At 40.9% G+C, this 19,368-nt stretch overlaps 3 protein-coding genes across 3 annotated transcripts in view; 1 reads left to right on the top strand and 2 right to left on the bottom strand.

Annotated features, from left to right (window-relative positions):
- LOC129328985 (dnaJ homolog subfamily B member 1-like) overlaps positions 1–19,368 on the bottom strand; it is a 68,845-nt gene that overhangs the window by 42,090 nt on the left and 7,387 nt on the right. The gene's annotated exons all lie outside the window — the stretch shown is intronic.
- Positions 1–19,368, bottom strand: part of LOC129328986 (PDZ domain-containing protein GIPC1-like) — a 111,647-nt gene that overhangs the window by 84,908 nt on the left and 7,371 nt on the right. The window lies entirely within an intron of this gene.
- Positions 5,596–19,368, top strand: part of LOC129328984 (very-long-chain enoyl-CoA reductase) — a 48,736-nt gene continuing 34,963 nt past the window's right edge. Inside the window, exon 1 of the mRNA XM_054978345.1 lies at positions 5,596–5,682. Coding sequence (XP_054834320.1) covers positions 5,668–5,682 — 15 coding nt within the window. The 5' untranslated portion in view covers positions 5,596–5,667. The remainder of the gene's footprint in view (positions 5,683–19,368) is intronic.

Genomic DNA, 19,368 nt, shown 5'->3' with positions numbered 1-19,368 from the left:
TAGGTTACAGCTAATATCTAATCATTCATTACACATCTCACTCCCCCACCCAGCCCAATCCTCCTTGCTTTAGAGGTTTGCATTTTTAACCACTGCAAAAAAATTCAAATCTCCATATTAATTAGCTGGAATAAAACACACACAAATATTTACAAGGCAAAACATTACACTAAGGCTTGTATTTGCAAAGGCTGTTTGGCAAAGTGTTTGAAGAAAACTGAAGTATAGATGTACACAGGGAGCCATATCAATATGATGAAGATTATTGTGGCACCATAAAAACTAACAGATTTAATTTATTACAACAACTTATCACCAGCGCAACACATTCAGGGGTAATCCTGCGTCTACTGAAGTCAATAGCAAACATTTGTGCTTATTTTAATAGAATAAGACTATCATAGCCTTTCAGTGCAATCCCATTAACTTCAGTGGGCTTAGACTGGAGTAACTCTTATTAGGATTGCACTGTTAGTCTACTTCATGCATTTGATGAAGTTATAAGAGTTGCTTCTGCACAGATGTTTTTATTTGGTCTAAACACCAACTGATTTTTTTAAAGAGCATCCATTTGCCATTTCCCCCTGATCATCTACTTTCCCAAATCTGTTTTGGTATGATTTTTTGAAAAGGACTGCAGTCAAAGCATCTTTGTATGCTGTGTGGACAGGAAAATGCACATTTTTGAAGGTCCTTCCTACACCAGCACCATTTACCTTGCCCCAACATCTCCCCCCCCCATAGTCATTTCTATCTCTCTACAGTTTAGAATTGGTTATTGACATATTGCTGTAGCGATATGCTGATTATTGATTCATAAATCCAGAGAAGGCCCTCCAGTGATGTGGGGTGGATGGCAGCCCTGGTTTGGGGGTGGAGGCAAGGGCACTGCGGGGAAAAACAAAGGTGTTCTGTTGCCATTGCAAATGCATCAGCATTCACAAGGGTAACGGAAGGAATAAGAAAAATCACCACTGTGTGGATGCAACCACTGTTACATAAAATAAAAGCACTAACAATAGACCATTTAATTTTTAAAAAGCTACAGAACTTTGCTCCTTCTGTGACAGAGATTAAGGCTACAATCCTACTATCATAGTGCAGTCAGAGGACAAACATACACACGTCCAGAGTTGCTTTGAAGTTTTTACTGCAACTACTCACCAAAAAGGCAAGCTGCTTTTCTATTTAAAACCAGCTTGCCTATTTAGCTGGATGCTTGGGGACAGTAACAACAAAAAGTTCTAAATGCCTCCAGTTGTATTCATGCTTCTTTGCCCTCTACTGGCTGTTTAGGGTTACTACCTAACACAGGCCTCTTCTGCATGGTGAACGTTACATTGGGGCTTTCTACATATTTGGCTCATGAGGATCGGATCTGCTTTATTTATGGTGCCATATTGCTTCCGTTCTTTAATTCTGCACATTGAGGGAGTTGTACTGAAGTGGTGTCTGTTTCTTATTTCTGCACTAAAAAAATGCCCCAATTCTGCTGTGGGCTTTCTAGTGGAAGACGACCCATCAACAGTTTTGTCAGTGGGTTTTTAAAATGTTTTTGATCATGTGTAGCAATGTTGTAATGTTTAGATGTTATAAGGGGCTGAGGTGTTCTGGAGGGAAACTGTTTTGAAATATTAAGTGAAATTTCAGGGCTTTCTGCAGAGTTTTTATGTTAGCCATTGCAGCGTTCCCCCCTCAACATTGCAAATGCTTAAAAAAAATTTTTTGTTGTTGAAACAACGATGCTGCAGCATTGATGTTTAATTTTTTTAAAAAGAAAAAACAAAGGTCTTTCCAAGCAGTGCTTTTTCACCTAAGAAGATGATTTAGTGCCAAGGTAAACTGCTGAGGTTAAATGCCAGGGCTTACACAGAACACAAAGCAAACTACAAAGACCTTTTTTAAAAAAGGATGGTGGCTGAGAGTGGTGGGGGAAGAAAGGAGAGGAAAGGGTGTTCACATTATTGTTCAATGAATCAGGATGCAGGAGAGCTGAAAGGCAGGGCCAGGGCTTACATCAAAGAAAATATTCTGCACTGAAAAAAAGCTGTCTTAAAGTTGAGGAAAAAAGGTATGCGCGCAGGCAGAAAAGCTGCAGAAAAGCCGGATCAATTCTGTGGCAGATGCAGTCTTTTTCCGTGTAGAATGCAAAAAAAGTCTGGGGAGCAGTTTGGAGATGGGGTACTTTGACTGTGTGTGTGCAGAACTTGGAGAATACATTCAAGTTACATGAGGCCAGAACCAGCAAAAAAGCCCTCAGTGTAAAAGATATTACACTCTTTTTGGATTTTAATTTAGACCAAAATGACTACCTGCAGCGTCTTTATACTATGAGCGATCTGAGTTATTAATTTGAAGGCCCTTTGAAATGGAAAGTGTTCCTGAAACTGGAGATGTACTTTGGCATTTTAAGTTATTTCTTCCCATTATGCATTCACTTATTGTCAGTTTTCAAGAAGTTGCTATTAATAGAAGTTGTGCTTGAAATAGCCTTGCCATCCTCCCAGTACATACAAAGAACATTTGCCAAGGAAAGAGGATTAAGCAAAGGAGCTAACATTAATGACAGGCTCTTCCTTCACTGACTACACAGGCCTTTGATCTATACATTTCCTTATCTCTTCTCTGACTCTCTATTCTGCTATATTATGGTTTAATTTTGTTTAGACTGCTTTATCAGAATAATATTTGGCTTTCTTCTCAATTAACCTTTCTTGCTATTGTCTTCCATGTTACTATATATGCTAGGTAATAGTAAATACACCTTTTATTCTGCAAACACTGACACATTTCTGGTTGCCACTTGAAACTCCCCCAATCTGAGGCCTGTTTAAGAAGAACTCTAACATGCCTGCAATCCATCCACATGGTTTTCAGCCTATCCTGTGCTGTTAGGAACTACAACTGGGGGATGAGTTTTATTCATTACTTGTAAAGATGTCTTCCTGTGGCTTTTAAACAGTGCACAGTGACTGACAGAGGTGGTTTGCCATTGCCTGCCTCTGCGTAACAACCTGAACTTCCTTGGTGGCCTCCCATTCAAGTACTAATCAGGGCTGACCCTGCTTAGCTTCCAAGATCCTAACAAGATTGCGCTAGCTGGCAATAACAAGTTAAGATATTAATACAAGGAAACAAACCCTGCATCTATTTGTAATCGAGGGAACACATTTCTTTCAAGTAATCACTTCCTTGCCCTGGGTTTATCTAGGTTAAAAATTAGCTCATAAGTGATACACAAAATGCTACTGGATCATTCTTTACTTTCAGTGCAATCCTAAGCAAAGTTACTCCAGTCTGAGCCTATTGATTTCAATGGTCTTAGACTGGGGTAACTCTGCTTAGAATTGCAATGTTTCAGCGTACATGACTCGCTAGTAAAGCCTGGCACATTTCTGAGCCTGTTCCTGCTTGCATGAAGGCCCATATTTTTATTTTATAGGTGTTTCTGTAGCAATTTCCAGCCGCAAGGGGGAGTGCAGCTCATCATATGATATAATACTGTGTCAGACAATGGCAGGAAGGGTGGAAACATTTATTCTGGGAATTCCACGAGAGAATCTTTTGGTATGGTGTTTTCCTTTAAAAAATCTGTCAATGCTTCAGCCCTTACCAGATCATTCAGTCCCAGGATGTCTCATCTTGCTCTAGGCCCTTCTCACTGCTAAGAGAAGTAGTATCTTTTCCTTTGTGAAGCAAAAAGGAGAAGGGGCGATTTGTACCGGAAAAAATGCCAAAGGGAAAAAAGCTTAGAAGCCGCGACAGGCTTCTAATTTTGATTGCAGCCTCTGCTGTTTACACCCCCCCCAAACAAACAGATGTTGGGGACAAACTACTCATTAATATCATGCAGGTTTGCCAGATCTCCCACTATGACAGGAGATCTCCTGCTGGCAACGCTCTCTTTACACTGCTGCTCCTTTGAGCAGTGGGGTAATTTAAAAAAAAAATCACTGGTGGAGCATGCAGTGTGACATTACTTCCAAAGAAAACCTGGAAGTTGCATTATGCCACTCTAGGAATTGCTGGAAACTCTATGGTTTTACCACAGAGTTTCCAGCAATTCCTATATTGCCATGATATCACTTCCAGTAGGAAAGTGATCTAAACCTTTATGTTGTGAAGACATGTCTTCCGCTTATAGAAGGGGATAGAGGCTTGCTTTGTTAAAACAATGAAAGCTGAGAATTCACAGAACCTGTCACAAGTTGTTATAACAATATAATGATACTCAATTGCTGATTAAAAGCAAAACAAAACAAATCCTAGTGGCAGGGGCGGGGGAGGAAATGGCCACTGTGGAGATAGAAAATGGCTGCCATGTAGGCATGAAAATCCAAACTTTCTCACCACAATCTCACTTTCTCACTCATCCAGGCTTTCTTATGCTCTTTCCCAAATTTGCAGCAAAACAGGTTTGAGAAAGAATGGAGAACAGGTAGGGAAATCCCAGATCATGAATGCATCTAGATGTTCTAGGGAATCAGGAAAAAAACTGTTTCCCAACAGCACTGAATCACAGGCAGATAACCTGTGTAGAAATAGGCCTTCCAATCTCCAACTCAGTCTTCTGCTGCTCCATAGGATGGTGAAGGAAGCATGGATGGACTGACCCTCCTGTTTCCCTTCTCCAATGGCAGGGCCCTGAGTCATGAGTGGGGTTACCAACCTCAAGGTGAAACCTGGCATTTCCCCAGAATTAAATGATGTACAGAATTTAGTTCCCCTGGAGGAAAGGGCAGCTTTGAAGGGCAGAATCCATTGTATCATATTCCACTGAGTGCCCCCTGCCCCCAAACCCTAGCTTGATAGAGCCTAGGCACAAATTGCAGAAATTACAACATGAGATTGCTGAATTTATTTGCATATTTGGATTTGGGTTGATTGGGTTTTTCTGGCACAACAGATGCTAATTTTCTGCACTTTGCACCCCTGCTATATCAAGCTAAGTACAAAACGTATTATAGCTAGCTTTCTAACATTCCAATTTAAATACCCCTTCCACCCTTTGCATGGATTATAAGGGCCCCTTCCTTTTCCCACTCCTCCTATCTGAAGAAACGAGCTCTGACTCTTGGAAGCTCATACTCTGGAAATTTAAGGTGCTACTGGACCCGAAGCTTGCTCTTCTAATACCGACCAGCACGGCTACCCACCTGAAACAACTCTCAAATTAGTAATCCGGGTTGCATTCTGGCCGTTTGAATTTCGAACAGCTCGATTTTATGCATGTTTTATTCTGAAATTAGTTCTATTAAGTTCAATAGGGCTTGCTCCTGAGGAACCGCGCATAGGACTGACCCCTAGAGCTTTTTCTTCTTGTTGTTCCACTCTTTGGAAATAAAAGCTCCCCGCCTGTCAACAAAAACTCTCTTACATTTGTCCTGAGCGTCGTGATTGGTATATCAGTCTGCAACTCATCGCCACTTTGCCTGTTGATTGGATTACAGTCTATCACGCGCTATGGGTTTCTATAGGGACGTTTGGGGCGGGTACGTAGACCTGTGGGCACATCCTATTCTTCTGATTGGTTGGGTAACTAGCAACGAATTCCTGTGATTGGTCGTATTGTTTCTCGTGCCGCGCCCCCTCCAATGAGGTTAGGGTGTCACGTGAGGGGAAAGGGTGCCAGGCGGTAGCGACGGCAGCTGACGGGTGTGTGCAGCGATGAAGTACTATGAGGTGAGTGGGACCAATGGAGGCTTGGAACGGTGATCTCGAGAGCGTTCCTTAGGTGTTCTCTTGCTACCCTAGGAGACACCTGTCTCGTTTCACTCCGACTTGGAAGAGAGGTGGACGGTATTACGCACGCGTGGGATTGTGGGAAACGCATGCGTGAGGGCTCGCGAGTAGAGGCGCGAGATACGCGTGCGCAAGGAGGGAATGAGTGAGGTGTGAGTAGGCGCTGGTCGTTGGGAGAGCTGTCGTTTGATTCGGGGTAGTCTTTTTTGTGTAGACTTTGTTCTGTATCTGTTAAAGTGATGCTGTTTTCATTTCCCCAGTTTGTTTTTACGTCTTTTGCTAGCCTTCCTTAGGCTGACAGAAACTTCTCTGGAACTTAATGGCTTGCACGTAACACCGATATAAGTTGGCTCAATAAAATATATAGTTTTGCTTAACTTTATGTCTTGTCATTTGGTGTTCCTTGTGTGTTGTGCTCTTTCTCATACTGACTGTAGCATTACTTTTTCTGCTATTCAGAGAGAACTGTTATATTTAATAGTTGGCCCTTAAGTCGATAACAAAAGTTAGACAAGGGGGTCTATCTACAGGCAAAGTAGGAATTTCTTTTTATGGGATGCTCTGGGTTGACCTAGTTTTACAGGAAGTGTAACTTTGTAAATTAAGCCCCCCTTCCAAATGTGAGGCGTTAAAGACTGAAAATACTTCAGAAAGAATGAAACGTTGAGAACTAATGAATGTCAGTTAAAGGGGGAAAATAGGGAGGGGGATAAATCAATTGTCCAGTCTTTTGAATACTTAGAGAATCTGAGTGAAGGTGTGTGTGAGTGGGAGTACAGATTGTCCTACTTCCTGTGATTGTTTGTGGACCCTTAACTTGTAACTTGCTATTTTGCTTTCTTCTTTGAGTGTATTAAATGGGCAATTAATATTAACCAGCAGATATCTGAAGAAGGAAACTTTGACTCTTGAAAGTTTATACTCTGAAAATCTTGTTGGTCTCTAAGGAGGCACTGGACTCAAATCTTGCTGTTCTACTGCAGACCAACAAGGCTACCTACCTGAAACTATTAACAAGTACGATTTCAAGTTATTAAGTAAAAGTGTGTTTTGATAATTGTATTGCCATATGGTTTCTTGAAAAATTATCTCTGCATATATTCTGTTGTCACTTTTTCTATACATAGAAAAAAAGTTGGTCAAATTGCTTAGCCTTTCCAAAAGGAGGCCTAATGAGAGGTAGCTGAAGGAATCTAAAAAGCAATAGCTGTAAAGATTAATTCTATATCTTGAATGTAAAGCATATCCTTTTTTTGATGTAGTGGCTGTGTAAGATTTTATATTTATAGTGACTGTAAGATTTTATTTCTTCTTTCAAATGGAGATGTTCCATCCCTTTTTGTTATAACTTATTATTGCTTAATGTTGCTTTCCCTTTTCCATGGCACACAAGCTCCTTTTGATTGCCCAAAAGATATCAGCTTGATCTGATGTTATCATTCTCATTGTGTAAGTCTGACACAGTGTGTGAAATCTGCCCTTCCTACATCTCCCTTAAAGTAATAGAAAGTTTTGTGAAATTTGTTCACCTTCACATCATCTTACCTAAATAGGCCTGGTAGATTGATGTAGGAAAGGAATGCTGTATGGTAGTTAGCAGGCACTGAATATGAGAGTGGATCAGGTGGCTGGGTTTCCTAAGCAGTTATGTGAACATGGGTGGATCTTCCCATGTGGAACTCCAAGAGCCTGTGGTTAGAAAGACTATAAGGTGTCTCAATTCCTCTAACTCCTGGAGGACTTTTTAAAAGAGCCCTTTAGGTGGAACCTCCTATAAACAAACAAGCCTGGCTACTCCATATTGCCGCTATATGATTTCTATACCTAAGATGGTTAGACGAATGGAGAGTGGAATGTGCATGGTGTAACTGTGGATTGTCATAATCAAGCAGTCAGTCTAATTAAGACTGCTGAAGAAGTTGGCTAACATTGCTGAAAGATTTCTATGTTCTGTGCTAAAAGTGGAAAGTGCATTCATATATGTTGTGCCAGGAGGACTTTTTGCTCTTATGCATGCTTTAGTCAAGAGGTTGCGAGAAAAGTAGGAACCCTACCTATTCAGAGAGATGGAACTGTTGATGCACCTGGAATAATGATTTCGTAATTAAAGTGTAGCCTTTTATTGCTGGATGCAGGAGCTTGATATTTCTTCTGTAGTGTTGATTGCTGTCACGTTTTGGAGAATGGCTGTTGAGCTAGATGAACCGTAGGCCTGATCTAGTCTGAAAGTACCTATATTTGTAGATCATCTATATTTCAGGCACAGTATATGGTACAAGTTGTTATGACATCTCCTTCAATGTGCCTGTATGAAACTGCATGATGGTGTAACTTAAAGCAGCAGAAAAATGTGTAAAAAGCTAACATGATTACTTTTATGATGACCAGCTTCGTGTTCTCCCTCGTGAGACCATATTACCTCTTAGATATTAATCCCCTCCAGTATGTTATGTTGGAAACCTTTTTACTGATAATAGTTTTACTGCTAAAAATCTTATTGTTGGACTCTTACTGTTGTTTTAAACTAATTAGTGGTTCTTTTATTATCTGTTTTAGGCAAGGTTTTTGGAAAGGAATGATAGGAATATTCTAAATAAATAAATACTACAGACAAAGAGAGGTACTGCTCAGGTTCCACTAAAGCCCAAACATCTATATCTTTGTTGTTTGAGAGCATGAAACACTGACCTTCCTCCATGGACTTGAAATGCCCACTTGGGGTGGAAAGAAAAAACAGCGCCCTATTGGAAAATCTTGTCTGCTGTTTGTGAATAGTGCCCTAGGTGAACAGGAATGTTTCTAGTTGTGGTGGTACTATAGTCTAAAATAATGATTTTCACAGTGTGTTTGGGTAAACATAGGTTCTTAGAGGACCTGTCAGTTTATATATAATAGTGGACAAGGTTTCCTGAGATACAGCTTGTGTGTCACCTTTATCAAACTTCATATCAAGCATGCAACCACAGAAGAGCATTGAGTATGTTGGTGAGTCTTAAAAGAACAAACTTGGCCCAGAAGAACGGTATGCATGCCTAGAACATGGTCTGGAGTTCTCTGAGACTTGATGGGCTCCCCCAGCAGTTAAGTCAATGTGGGAAAGAATCTGTGAAAATAGGAGTATGAATCTGTTAAGTGTGATCCCACACTCTCCGTTCCTGTCCGAGAAGCAGTTCCATTAGTCCAACTTTAGTAGTTCTGAAATCATAAAGTGTTATATAACACGGAGAATTATTAACCTTTTTTCTTCAGTTGCCTGAAAGTACCAAGAATTCTGAAATGAAGTTTGAGGCAAGCATGCAAATAATCTTCTGCAGCCTGGAGAATGATCTGTACTGCTAAGTCTGTCTCTTCAGCTATAAGGTCAGAGCAGCTTTTGCACCTGTCCTGTAAATGGATATATGCCTAGCAGTGCAACACTACTAAGATTGGCTATATACACTGCCCACTTTGCCAGCTTAGCATTTTCTCAAGTATTTTGTGTAGCAAATGCTCTCATCCGAATTTTAAGCAAGTCTCTATTTAACATGTTGCTCTGGCATCTTTATTTGGAATAAATATCTTGAATGGAGCAGGCATCCCCAGAATTAATTCCGAATTGCTTTTTCGAGTTCAACAGATGAAAGGCCTCAGCCCAGTTGTCCCTGGTTATCAACAAGAGCAGATCTAGTTACAGCGCAGATAAGTTCAGCTTTTGTACTCATCCTTATATTCCTGGAGGTAAATTAAAGCTTTTCTGATTTTAGCCTGTTTTACCAGTATAGAAGCGTAGCCTGTGGGTGTTTTAGTCAAAATGTATGGTGTTCTCCTTTTACAACAGTTATTTATGTTATCTGCAGAAATGCTGGATAGGAAGGAACAAAGATCTGTTTCAGGCTGATATATATGTAGAAATCTCTACAGTTCTTTCCCATCCTGATGTGCTTGTTTATGCCTGGCACTTAAGACCTTTTTTTTAAAAGGGTCTTAAGTGCCAGGCATAAACACTGCTCTAAAAAACACTTTTTTTTTTGCACTGCTCTAAAGCCCATTTTAACTATGATTGTATACCTCTCAATTTTGTTTAATGTCAATATAGTGATGGAAAATGCTGTCAAGGTCGCAACCAACTTCAGGCCACCCCATGGGGTTTTCAAGGGAAAAGATGAACAGAGGTGTTTGCCATTGGCTGCCTCTATGTAGCGACCCTAGACTTCCTTGGTGGTCTCCCATCTAAGTGCTAACCAGGGCAGACCCTGCTTAGCTTCTGATGAGACTGGGCTAGCCTGGACCACCCAAGTCAGGGCAAAAATGTTTATGTAGTAAAATCTTCAGTTTTAATCAAAGGAAAGGAAATACATATACATCTAAGTTGTAGTCTAGAACAGTGTTTTCCAGCCAGGGTTCTGCTGAACCTTAGGGTTCCACAAGAAATTGTTGATTAAAGGTTTTGAAATACTGCAAAAATTCCAAATATCCCTCAAAATATTGCAGTTATTAAGGCTTCACTTTTTTCTTATGATGTAAGCTGATAAGCAAGCTAAGCATATGCACACACACGCAGCAACGCTTTACAAACAAATTTTCTTGACAGTAATTTAGCCATAATTGAATTGCGATCCTTGCTGTCAACTTTTTCTGGTCTGTAAACCTTTTCATAGATAATGGTTACTTGGGATTTGAAAAGTTAATTTGGGGGTTTGTCTTTGGGGAAAAAGGGTTTGGAGACTCTGGTCTAGAGAGCAAAGAAAATCTTATGTACAAGTTAGTTCTCAGTGTGCTGTCACATAGTACTATGATCAAGCAGCATAACCCGAGATTTCTATTTTATTTAATGTATAGTCCATTCTCGCAAGCAGGCTCAGAGTGGATTAACAGCATATAAATACATATAATAACACAGATATAAAACACTGGTAGCAATCATATAAATACAACAATAAAACATACTAAGACAGCCGACATTGCATCCTACGTCTCACATTCTCAGGATCTGTGGGGCAGGGTGGCTGAGATTTAATAAATACAGGGTTGAGATCTGTTGTTTGATTTGCCTCCTCAACCCCGATAAGCTTGGCAGAGCATCTCCATCTTACATGCCCAGCGAAATGATAGCAAGTCTTGTTGAGACTGATCCTCCATAGACTGAGAGCTCCACCAGGTAGGTGCTGGGACCGAAAAGCCCCGGCCCTGGTTGAAGCAAGACAAACCTCCTTGGAGCTAGGGATCACCAGTAGCTGTTTGCCTGCTGATCGGAGCAACCTCCTGGGAATATAGGGTGAGAGATAGTCCCACAGGTATGTTCGTCTCAGTCCACTAATGTCATTGAAGGTCAAAACCAAAACCTTGAACCTGTCCCGGAACTGCACTGGGAGTCAGTGCAGTTGGTGCAGAACAGGTGTATATGTGACCAGAACAGAGTTCTGGTCAAAACACATGCTGCTGCATTCTGGACCAGTTGTAACTTCCAGAGCATGCACAAGGGCAGCCCAGCGTGTAGAGTGAGTTACAGTAATTCAGCCTGGAGGTGACCGTTGCATGGATCACTGCCGCTAGGTCACTGGTCGACAGGCAGGGGGCAAGCTGCCTGGCCTGGCGAAGATAAAAGAACACAGATCTGGCAACTGCTGTAACCCGAGTCTCCATTGACAAGGAGCACTCAGGATTACACCCAGTCTGCTCACTGTCAGTGCCGGCTCCAGAAGTGCCCCATTAAGGATTGGGAGCTGGATCCCCAAACCTGATAATCTGCAATCCAGGCGCAGGACCTCCATCTTCACTGGGTTTAACTTCAGTCGACTCTGTTTTAACCACCCAGTCATGGCCTCCAGAGTCCTGGACAGATTATCTAGGGTGGAGTCTGGCTGCCGTCCATCAGCAGATAAAGTTGGGTGTCATCAGCATACTGATGACAACCCAACCCAAAACTCTGCACCAGCTGGGTGAGGGGGCACATATAGATGTTGAATAACATCAGAGAGAATATTGCCCCCTGTGGGATACCACAGACCAAGGGGTGATGTGCCGGCAACTGCTCCCCAAGTGCCACTCTCTGTCCCCGACCATGGACAAAAGAGATCAGCCACTGAAAGGCTGTCTCACATATCCCCACATCAGCGAGGCGATGAGCCAATAGGTTATAATTGGCCATGTTGAACGCTGCTGTAAGATCCAGCAATACCAGCAGTACCAATCCACCTCAATCCAGATATCTGCGGAGATCATCTGTGAGGGTGACCAGTGCCGTTTCCATCCCATGGCCAGGGTGGAAACTGGACTGGAATGGATCCAGGAAAGGAATCCTTCAGGAATACTTGTACTTGATCCACCACTGTCCACCCAATCACCTTACCCAGAAATGGGAGGTTTGAAACTGGGCAGTAATTGACCCGGTCAGTAGGGTCCAAAGATGGTTTCTTCAAGAGAGGCTACACCACTGCTTCCTTTCATGCTCTAGGAAAAACCCTGGAGCTTAAGGAGAGATTAACAATGGCCTCCAGTGGAGCTCGAAGCCTGTCAACACTGACCTTCACCAGCCATGACGGGCTAGGGTCCAAGGGGCAGGTGGTGGGCCTCACTACTTGTAGGATCCTGTTAACCTTGTCCTGGGAGAGTGGACTGAATTGATTTAATACAGAACCAGAAGATGGCCAAGGGGCCTTCAGTTCCATTACTGTATCAGCTGTGGCCAGCAGGTCATGGCACAGAGATCTTACCCACAAAATAGCTCCCCAAAGCCTCACAGCTAATACTTGAATTCACAACTGAGAAAGGGAGGTCAAGGACCAAACTAGATAAAATAATTGTGCTGGGCGTGAGCTTGTAGATGCAATGGAAGCGGCATTGAACTCTTAGTCGCTTTCACTGCCCCCACATAGGCTTTCATATATGCCGTATAAGATGTTCTTGCTTCTTTGCCTTGACCCCACCTCCACACTTGCTCAAGCCATCTCAGCTCCCAAAAGTCTCACAGCTAATATTCGAATTCACATTTTGGGTTAGGGATGTCACAGACTGAACTACATGAAGTAATTGTGCCGGGTGTGAGCTTGCGGATGCTATGGAAGTGGCATAGAACTCCTCCTTAGTCACTTTCACTGCCACCTCATAGGCTTTCATAAATGTCCTATAAGATTTTCTTGTTTCTTTGTCTTGACCCTGCCTCCATACTTGCTCAAGCCATCTAAGCTCCTGTTTCATCCGTCATAGCTCCTCGGTATCCCAAGCAGCTAAGCAGACACAAGCGCAAAGAGGGCAACAGGGAGAGATTTCGTTGGTGGCTTCAGAAAGATGGGCATGCCAATCTTCCACCAGCACATCTAACAAGCTGCCAGGGGGCTTCGGATCCCTCAGAGCATTCTGGAAACCAATAGGATCCATGAGTCTCCTCTCCTGGGACTTTGTGTAGAGGAGCAGGCCTAATTCTCAAGGACTAGGATCAGCCAGGAATAGTTTTATACCACAAGCCTTAGTGTTTCTATGTGCTTCCCTTTGCTTTGTAATTCTCATGTTTAAGTGAATAGTTGCTATTCCGTCCTATGGAGGTAAGAGAAGCTATTCTTGGGGATGATGTTGCAGTGCGGGCATCGCCTGTCCTCTAGTCCTGAGTCATCTGGCCCATATTGATGAGAATTCTGTAGGCCTTGGCCTTCCTTCCTTTCTGGTGAACATAAACTGCTTCTCATAGTGGTGGGCCCTCAGTAAGAAGAATATGCATGTGCCCATCTGGTAGGTATTCTGGCTCTGAGAATTTCTCTGTTTAAGATTTGATAATTAGAAGTGTCCTGTCTTGCCTTACCTCCAAGGATCTCAGGACAGCTTTACATGGTTCTCTCCTTCATTTTATCTTAACAACTCTGTGAGATAGGTTAGGTTGAGAGAGAATATCACTAGCCCAAAGTGGAAGGGCTGAAATGAATGCTTCAAACTTCAAGTTATGGAATGCATGCTGTAGCTTTAAGTTTGGCTGACTAGTTTGTGATCTTTGCTGAGTGTGTGCTTCTGTTTTATTTCAGTGTTTCTTTCTAGGACATGAGGAATGTGTTGATACAGTCTCTTAAGTACTAGGACAACAACAGGTCTAACGTTTAGAAACAACAACAGGTATAAGCATTAAATATTCAATGTTGGCAACTGTGAAGATAAGAAAGTTGCTGCTGTTAAAACACAAGCTCAGGATCTCTCTTCTGCTAGCTGTAACAGCCAGCTTATAAAGAAACTATTCCATTCTTCTTGGTATTCCCAAAACCTTAAGGATGCCTGATCCCGTTCATTAATTTTCAGTAGCTATCCATAATAATTTGGAATGAGGAGAGAGAGTAGTAGTCAGAGGCTGCTTACCGTAGAGTGTGGTCAGAATAATCACATTGATTATATGTCAGTGTTGGATGCCTGAGTCTGATGCCAATTTGCAAAAGTTTCCTTTTGTTGCTCTTTGGTCAGGTGAGTGGTTTGCATCATGAAAGGAAGTGGATACGCTTATGTTGTTTTCTTAGGGTTTGTACTGGGGTTGGGTAGCCACATGGTATAGATTACAGTTTGGATCCTGCTGTTCTATTGCATTGGTAACCATGTACATCTCCTCAAGAGTATGTTGCGTTAGCAGGTGCTGCTTTGTACTGAAGAAATAGATGGCTGCTGTTGGAACACAGTGATAGGATCCAGTTCTGTTACTTGACTGTGCAATCTTTAATCTCAGTTACCACATTCATTGCTTTTGAGCAATCCTTCTGCGGTGATACATTTTAGAGGGCAAGATTCAAGTACAAGCTCACAAAGTGGATTTAACTCCCATCTTCTTCATGGAAGTATTGTACAATCCTCAGAAAGCTAACTTGATGCTTCCATTTTTTGAAAGGGAAAACAAGTATCCTCTAGTTTCATCAGTTAGGATACATTTTCAACTTGTGTCACTAAATTATTTTATATCATTGAAAATTTCCAGTTAAGCATTTTGTGTGCCAATCAACTTTTTCTCTTATTCTCTTTAGCTTCAAAAGTATTGTTTCTGCCAGTGTTTCATAATGGTTAGAATGTCTGGAAGACCCAGCCTCAAATTTCCACTTCCACCACGTGATCTTGGACCTGTCACATGCTTTCAGCCTTATCTACATCACAGAGTAGTTGTGATGCCAAAATGCTGGGGAAAACAATGTAAGCATTGTAAACAATTGAAGAGAAAAGCAAGGTATAAATGAAGTAAATAAAGATAAGCTTGGTTAACAGTGCATTCAGCAAAGATACTCTTCTTAACTCATTGATTTCAGTGGGCTTAGAACAGTATCAATCTGTTTAGGAGTGCTCTGTAAATGTTGAATTTTAAATATGTGCTTATTCTTGGACTTAGTGAGAGTTAGTGCTACAGAGATTACAAAGCGCTTGTAAATGGGAATTGCTTTTAGGGATCTGTTTATCTAAGGATTATTTTCAAAAATTAAACAAATAATTGTGCTCTGCTTAGCCCACTGTGTGGTGATTATTACCAAACCAGACTTATTTTCACACCTGTATTATTTCCTCTGTAAGGCTAACAGTGCAATTTTGTATAAGTATATAGTTTTGATTGGGAAAATGGGGTTTGTGTGTTGGGCAGGGAGAACTACTCTTCAATCAAACTTAGTCTTATGTAGCTGCTTGCAAGCACTGAAAACAAAGTCCAATCAATGGTATCACATGATTGATTTTCATATTTGAAGCTAATCTTATTGTTATTGCTCAGCAATCCTCTTGGTAGTGTTTGGTGAATTGTATATCAAGCCTTCAAGAAAGATACCTTCTCTATTTCTTTGGAAGTCTGGCACTTAAACACCCAATTCTGCTGAAATAATAGGTGGTACTATCTATTGCTGTTTATAATTTCTGTATGAGTTAACATGTTATGTTAATATCTTTGTTTTAGCTTGGTTTCAGATTTCTGCAATTCTAATGCTGTTATATTGCTTCCCGGATGACCCATTATGTTGATGGTATTGATTTACGCTGTGTAATCTGCTTGAGTCTCAGTGAGGAAGGTGGACTAGAAATAATGTAAACAAATAATCTCATTTTTAAAAAAAATCTTGTTTCTCTACATTTTATGTTGTTTCACCTGCCACATCTTTACATTTTATAATATTGCTATTGTAACTCTAAAATGTGTTTATATAAATAGCTAAAAGTTGTAAAGAAGGAAAAAAGGTAGATTAAAAAGCAGTTGACTACTGCCTGCCTATTTTCAGCTGCTGATTGCTGTATTTTTGAACCCCATTTCTTAAATTATGCTTTCCTACATAGGGACTAGAAACATGTTGTGACATAAAGCACAGCCTGAATGTCTGGCTGCTCACTTCATATACTGACGGAAAAACTTCTTGTGCTTCACTTCATGCACTATACCCATGTTTTCCTTTAATCACTATGAAGGCAATTGTAATTTATGAAGCAGCACATGGGAAATTACTATGTGATCTTCAATTTGTAAGAATTAGGGTTGCTAGCCCCTTGCTGGGGGCACTGATTTTCCTGCCTGCCCCCCCCCCACGGTTAATATTCAAGAAATACCGAATACATATGAAAATTCAAGGATTCATGGCTGTAAAATTCCAAGGTGCATATGTGTGATATGATGTATATTGTGGGATATGGAGTTGATTATTTATTGTAAGCACTTGGCACTTTAAGATTTCTGCACTGACTCAAGTTATATTTTTGGCATTCTTGAGGATTTGTATATGATCTATACCTCTGGTTGTGGGGAATTCCTTCAGTTTTTCAGTTGTAGTTTTTCCTGGGGGTGCCTCTTTTTGCTTACTCTTTCTCCCCAGCACTAGCTGGGGTCAGACGGCTAAGGGGAACCTTTTAAAAAGTGGCTTACCCTTTAATAAAAAAAATAATGCTTATTGAATCAGATATTTGGAAGTTCCAGATTTTCTAAATTCTGGCTCTGAAGGGACCCAATTCTCACTCCAGATTTTGGTGCTAGTGCACTTCCCTAATGGAATGATCTTCGTTAATCATTTATTTCCCCAACAATTCTTCTGTAAAATTAGACAACTGTTCCTCAGACTTAGCTTAAATAACAAACCCAGTCCCTTCTTTTCTAACTTATTTTATAATTTGTTAATTCCTTTATCTCCCATCACTTGTTACTGTATGTTCCACAGGTGACAATGCAGAGATCTTTGCACTTGCAGGCATCTGCTGCTGCATGTAAAAATATATGGGGCATTAATTTAACTGTGACCTTATAAAAAGAATAGGATGTGATTTCTTTGACCCTCCTGAACCACACAAAACAAAATAAAAGAACAACTCTTCTCCAGTCAAGTTAGGAATGTGAGGTAAGTAGATGAGCATTCACCTTTCTTAATTCTAGTAGGGAATTATTCTTTTCCAGGCGTACATTCAAGAGGCGCATGATAGGGACGTACATTTTGTTTAATAAAGCAGCTGTTTTAACCAAAATTTTATCATTCAAGCATTAATGAGTTATTCACATACATATTTTCACATATCAGTTCAGTTCTTGATTTTTAAGAACAATTAATGTGTTAACATGCCCCAGTGTCAGTCTTGTGTGCATTACTATATGATGATCAGTGAAGCCAGTACTGGAAAATACATGGTCCATTGACACCGATTAATCTGGAATGCAGGGATAATTCTCTGCTAGTTTTCCAAGGCTTGTAAAACATTTTAGCTATATATAAATGGTAAATGACTCCTTCCTTGTAATTTAATTTTCAGTGTTTTGCATCCCTAGCATATGACTCGGTTGATGGCACTGGGCTGTTATGCAGCTTATACTCAGGAAGTGATAGAAACATGTCTCGAATCTACTGAATCAGAGAGACCCTGTTAAAACATACAGTCCCAGACTGAAACTTCAGATGATTGGGTGGTTAACTACCATCTTCTCTAAGGTGAAAGACATCATGAAATAAGTAGAATGAAAATGTTACTCTAGAGTTTTTGAGCAGTATCTAGCTGCTACTGCTGCATAAGATCTTGGCTCTATCTACCCTGTTTTTATTGTTGCTCAGTCAGAACTGTTTTGTTGAAAATGAATGGTCTCCAGTTCTTGCCTGAAGGAGCTGAGGTTTTCTGTTGCTGTACAACATAAGACAACATGTGCGTCAAGTTGGAGGGACTTGGGATGATGGTAGAGCACATGCAGGTGATGGCAAGACTCTTGAGGGGTGTCATTGAGAGATCCTAATCAATTGTGGGGAAATTGAGACGTGTTGGTGGCTACAGTGTTAATTTGCAGAAGATTATATTTCACTTGCAAGCACATAAGGACCTTTATGCAGTGCCTACTCCAGAGCAAGTCCATTCCACTTCTGGTTTGACATCATAGCTTAGGTTATCTCCTGCAGAGGGGAGCTAGACTTAATTGACCTAGGAACCCACATTTATTAGAGATTATATACTTCTGATGAGACTAGTTTTGGAAGTAACTTGCAATATTTCCTCCCCAGACTTTTTGATGAAGAGCATAGTTTGGATGCTTTAGGTATCCTGCTTAGTTGACTAGAGAGCCCACGTGGTGGTAGAGGTTAGAATGCTGGGTTAGGGTCTGAGAGCTCCAGGTTCAAATTTCCACTCTGCCATGTGAAAGTTTGCTGGGTGACCTTGCGCCTGTCACACTGCAACCCTGTTCTCTCATGGACTCTTACTATTACTGGTATAGATTATTGAAAAGCAGGCCTGAGAATTTCTTCAACCAAATACATGCTTTACTGTTTCAGCTTTGTTCTCACTGTCCTATCCTTGAGAAACAGATTATAAATAAATGGCTGAAGGCCCAGACTAAATCTTACAATATCAGAACAGAGTTTGGAACAGTTATTCTTGGGAATAATAACAGTGTGCTTATATATCGCTCTTCTAGACAGATTAGTGCCCCTTTCAGAGCAGTGAATAATGTTATCATTATCCCCATGATACAGCTGGGGAGCTGGAGCTGAGAGTAGTGGCTTACCCAAGGCCACCTGTTGAGCTCATGGCAGTAATGGGATTCAAACCAGCACAGTACTGATTCTCAGTCCAGCCACTTAACCACTATGCTACATGTGTCCATCAGCGTTCAGAGGTATCTATGTCATGGCTTCAGAGGAAATGAATTAGATGGTTTAATAGTAATGAGATGTTCATGTGATTGGACTTATATAAGGTAGCCATACCCTAAAACCCCTGAATCTCTCACATTTGGGTTATGTGAGGCTATCTTATCTTTCTGAAAGCGTTTTGGTGATAATCTTAGAAATTGTATTTTGTCTTTTACATTTATTCATTTAAAACACTTTTGTGTTGCCTTTCCATCCAAATAGAGCAACTAAAGTGGCAAAAATCTGAACATCAAACAGCATTTAAAATAATATATAAAATTCAATAAAAGCATATAAGCTCACAACATCAAAACCAGGAAGGAGAGTCAATGGCTGTTACTGGTGGAATGCCAAGTGAAACAAAAAGTCTTCACTCACTGGTGGAAGACATCAGTAAAGTAAAACAGACAAAATATTGCTAGAGAGGGAGTTCCAAAGTTAGATGACAAAGGCACCCAAATCAGGGCATCTCAAGGATGACTGGAGTGAATGGTTAGGCTCACGTGGAAAAAGGTGGTCCCTAAGGCCACGTAAGGTTTTAAAGGTGAATACCAGCACCTTG

This window comes from Eublepharis macularius, chromosome 4 (genome assembly GCF_028583425.1).
Source record: "Eublepharis macularius isolate TG4126 chromosome 4, MPM_Emac_v1.0, whole genome shotgun sequence".
NCBI lineage: Eukaryota > Metazoa > Chordata > Lepidosauria > Squamata > Eublepharidae > Eublepharis > Eublepharis macularius.
Note: the sequence above shows the minus strand (reverse complement) of the source record. Positions and strands in the feature narration are given on the sequence as shown.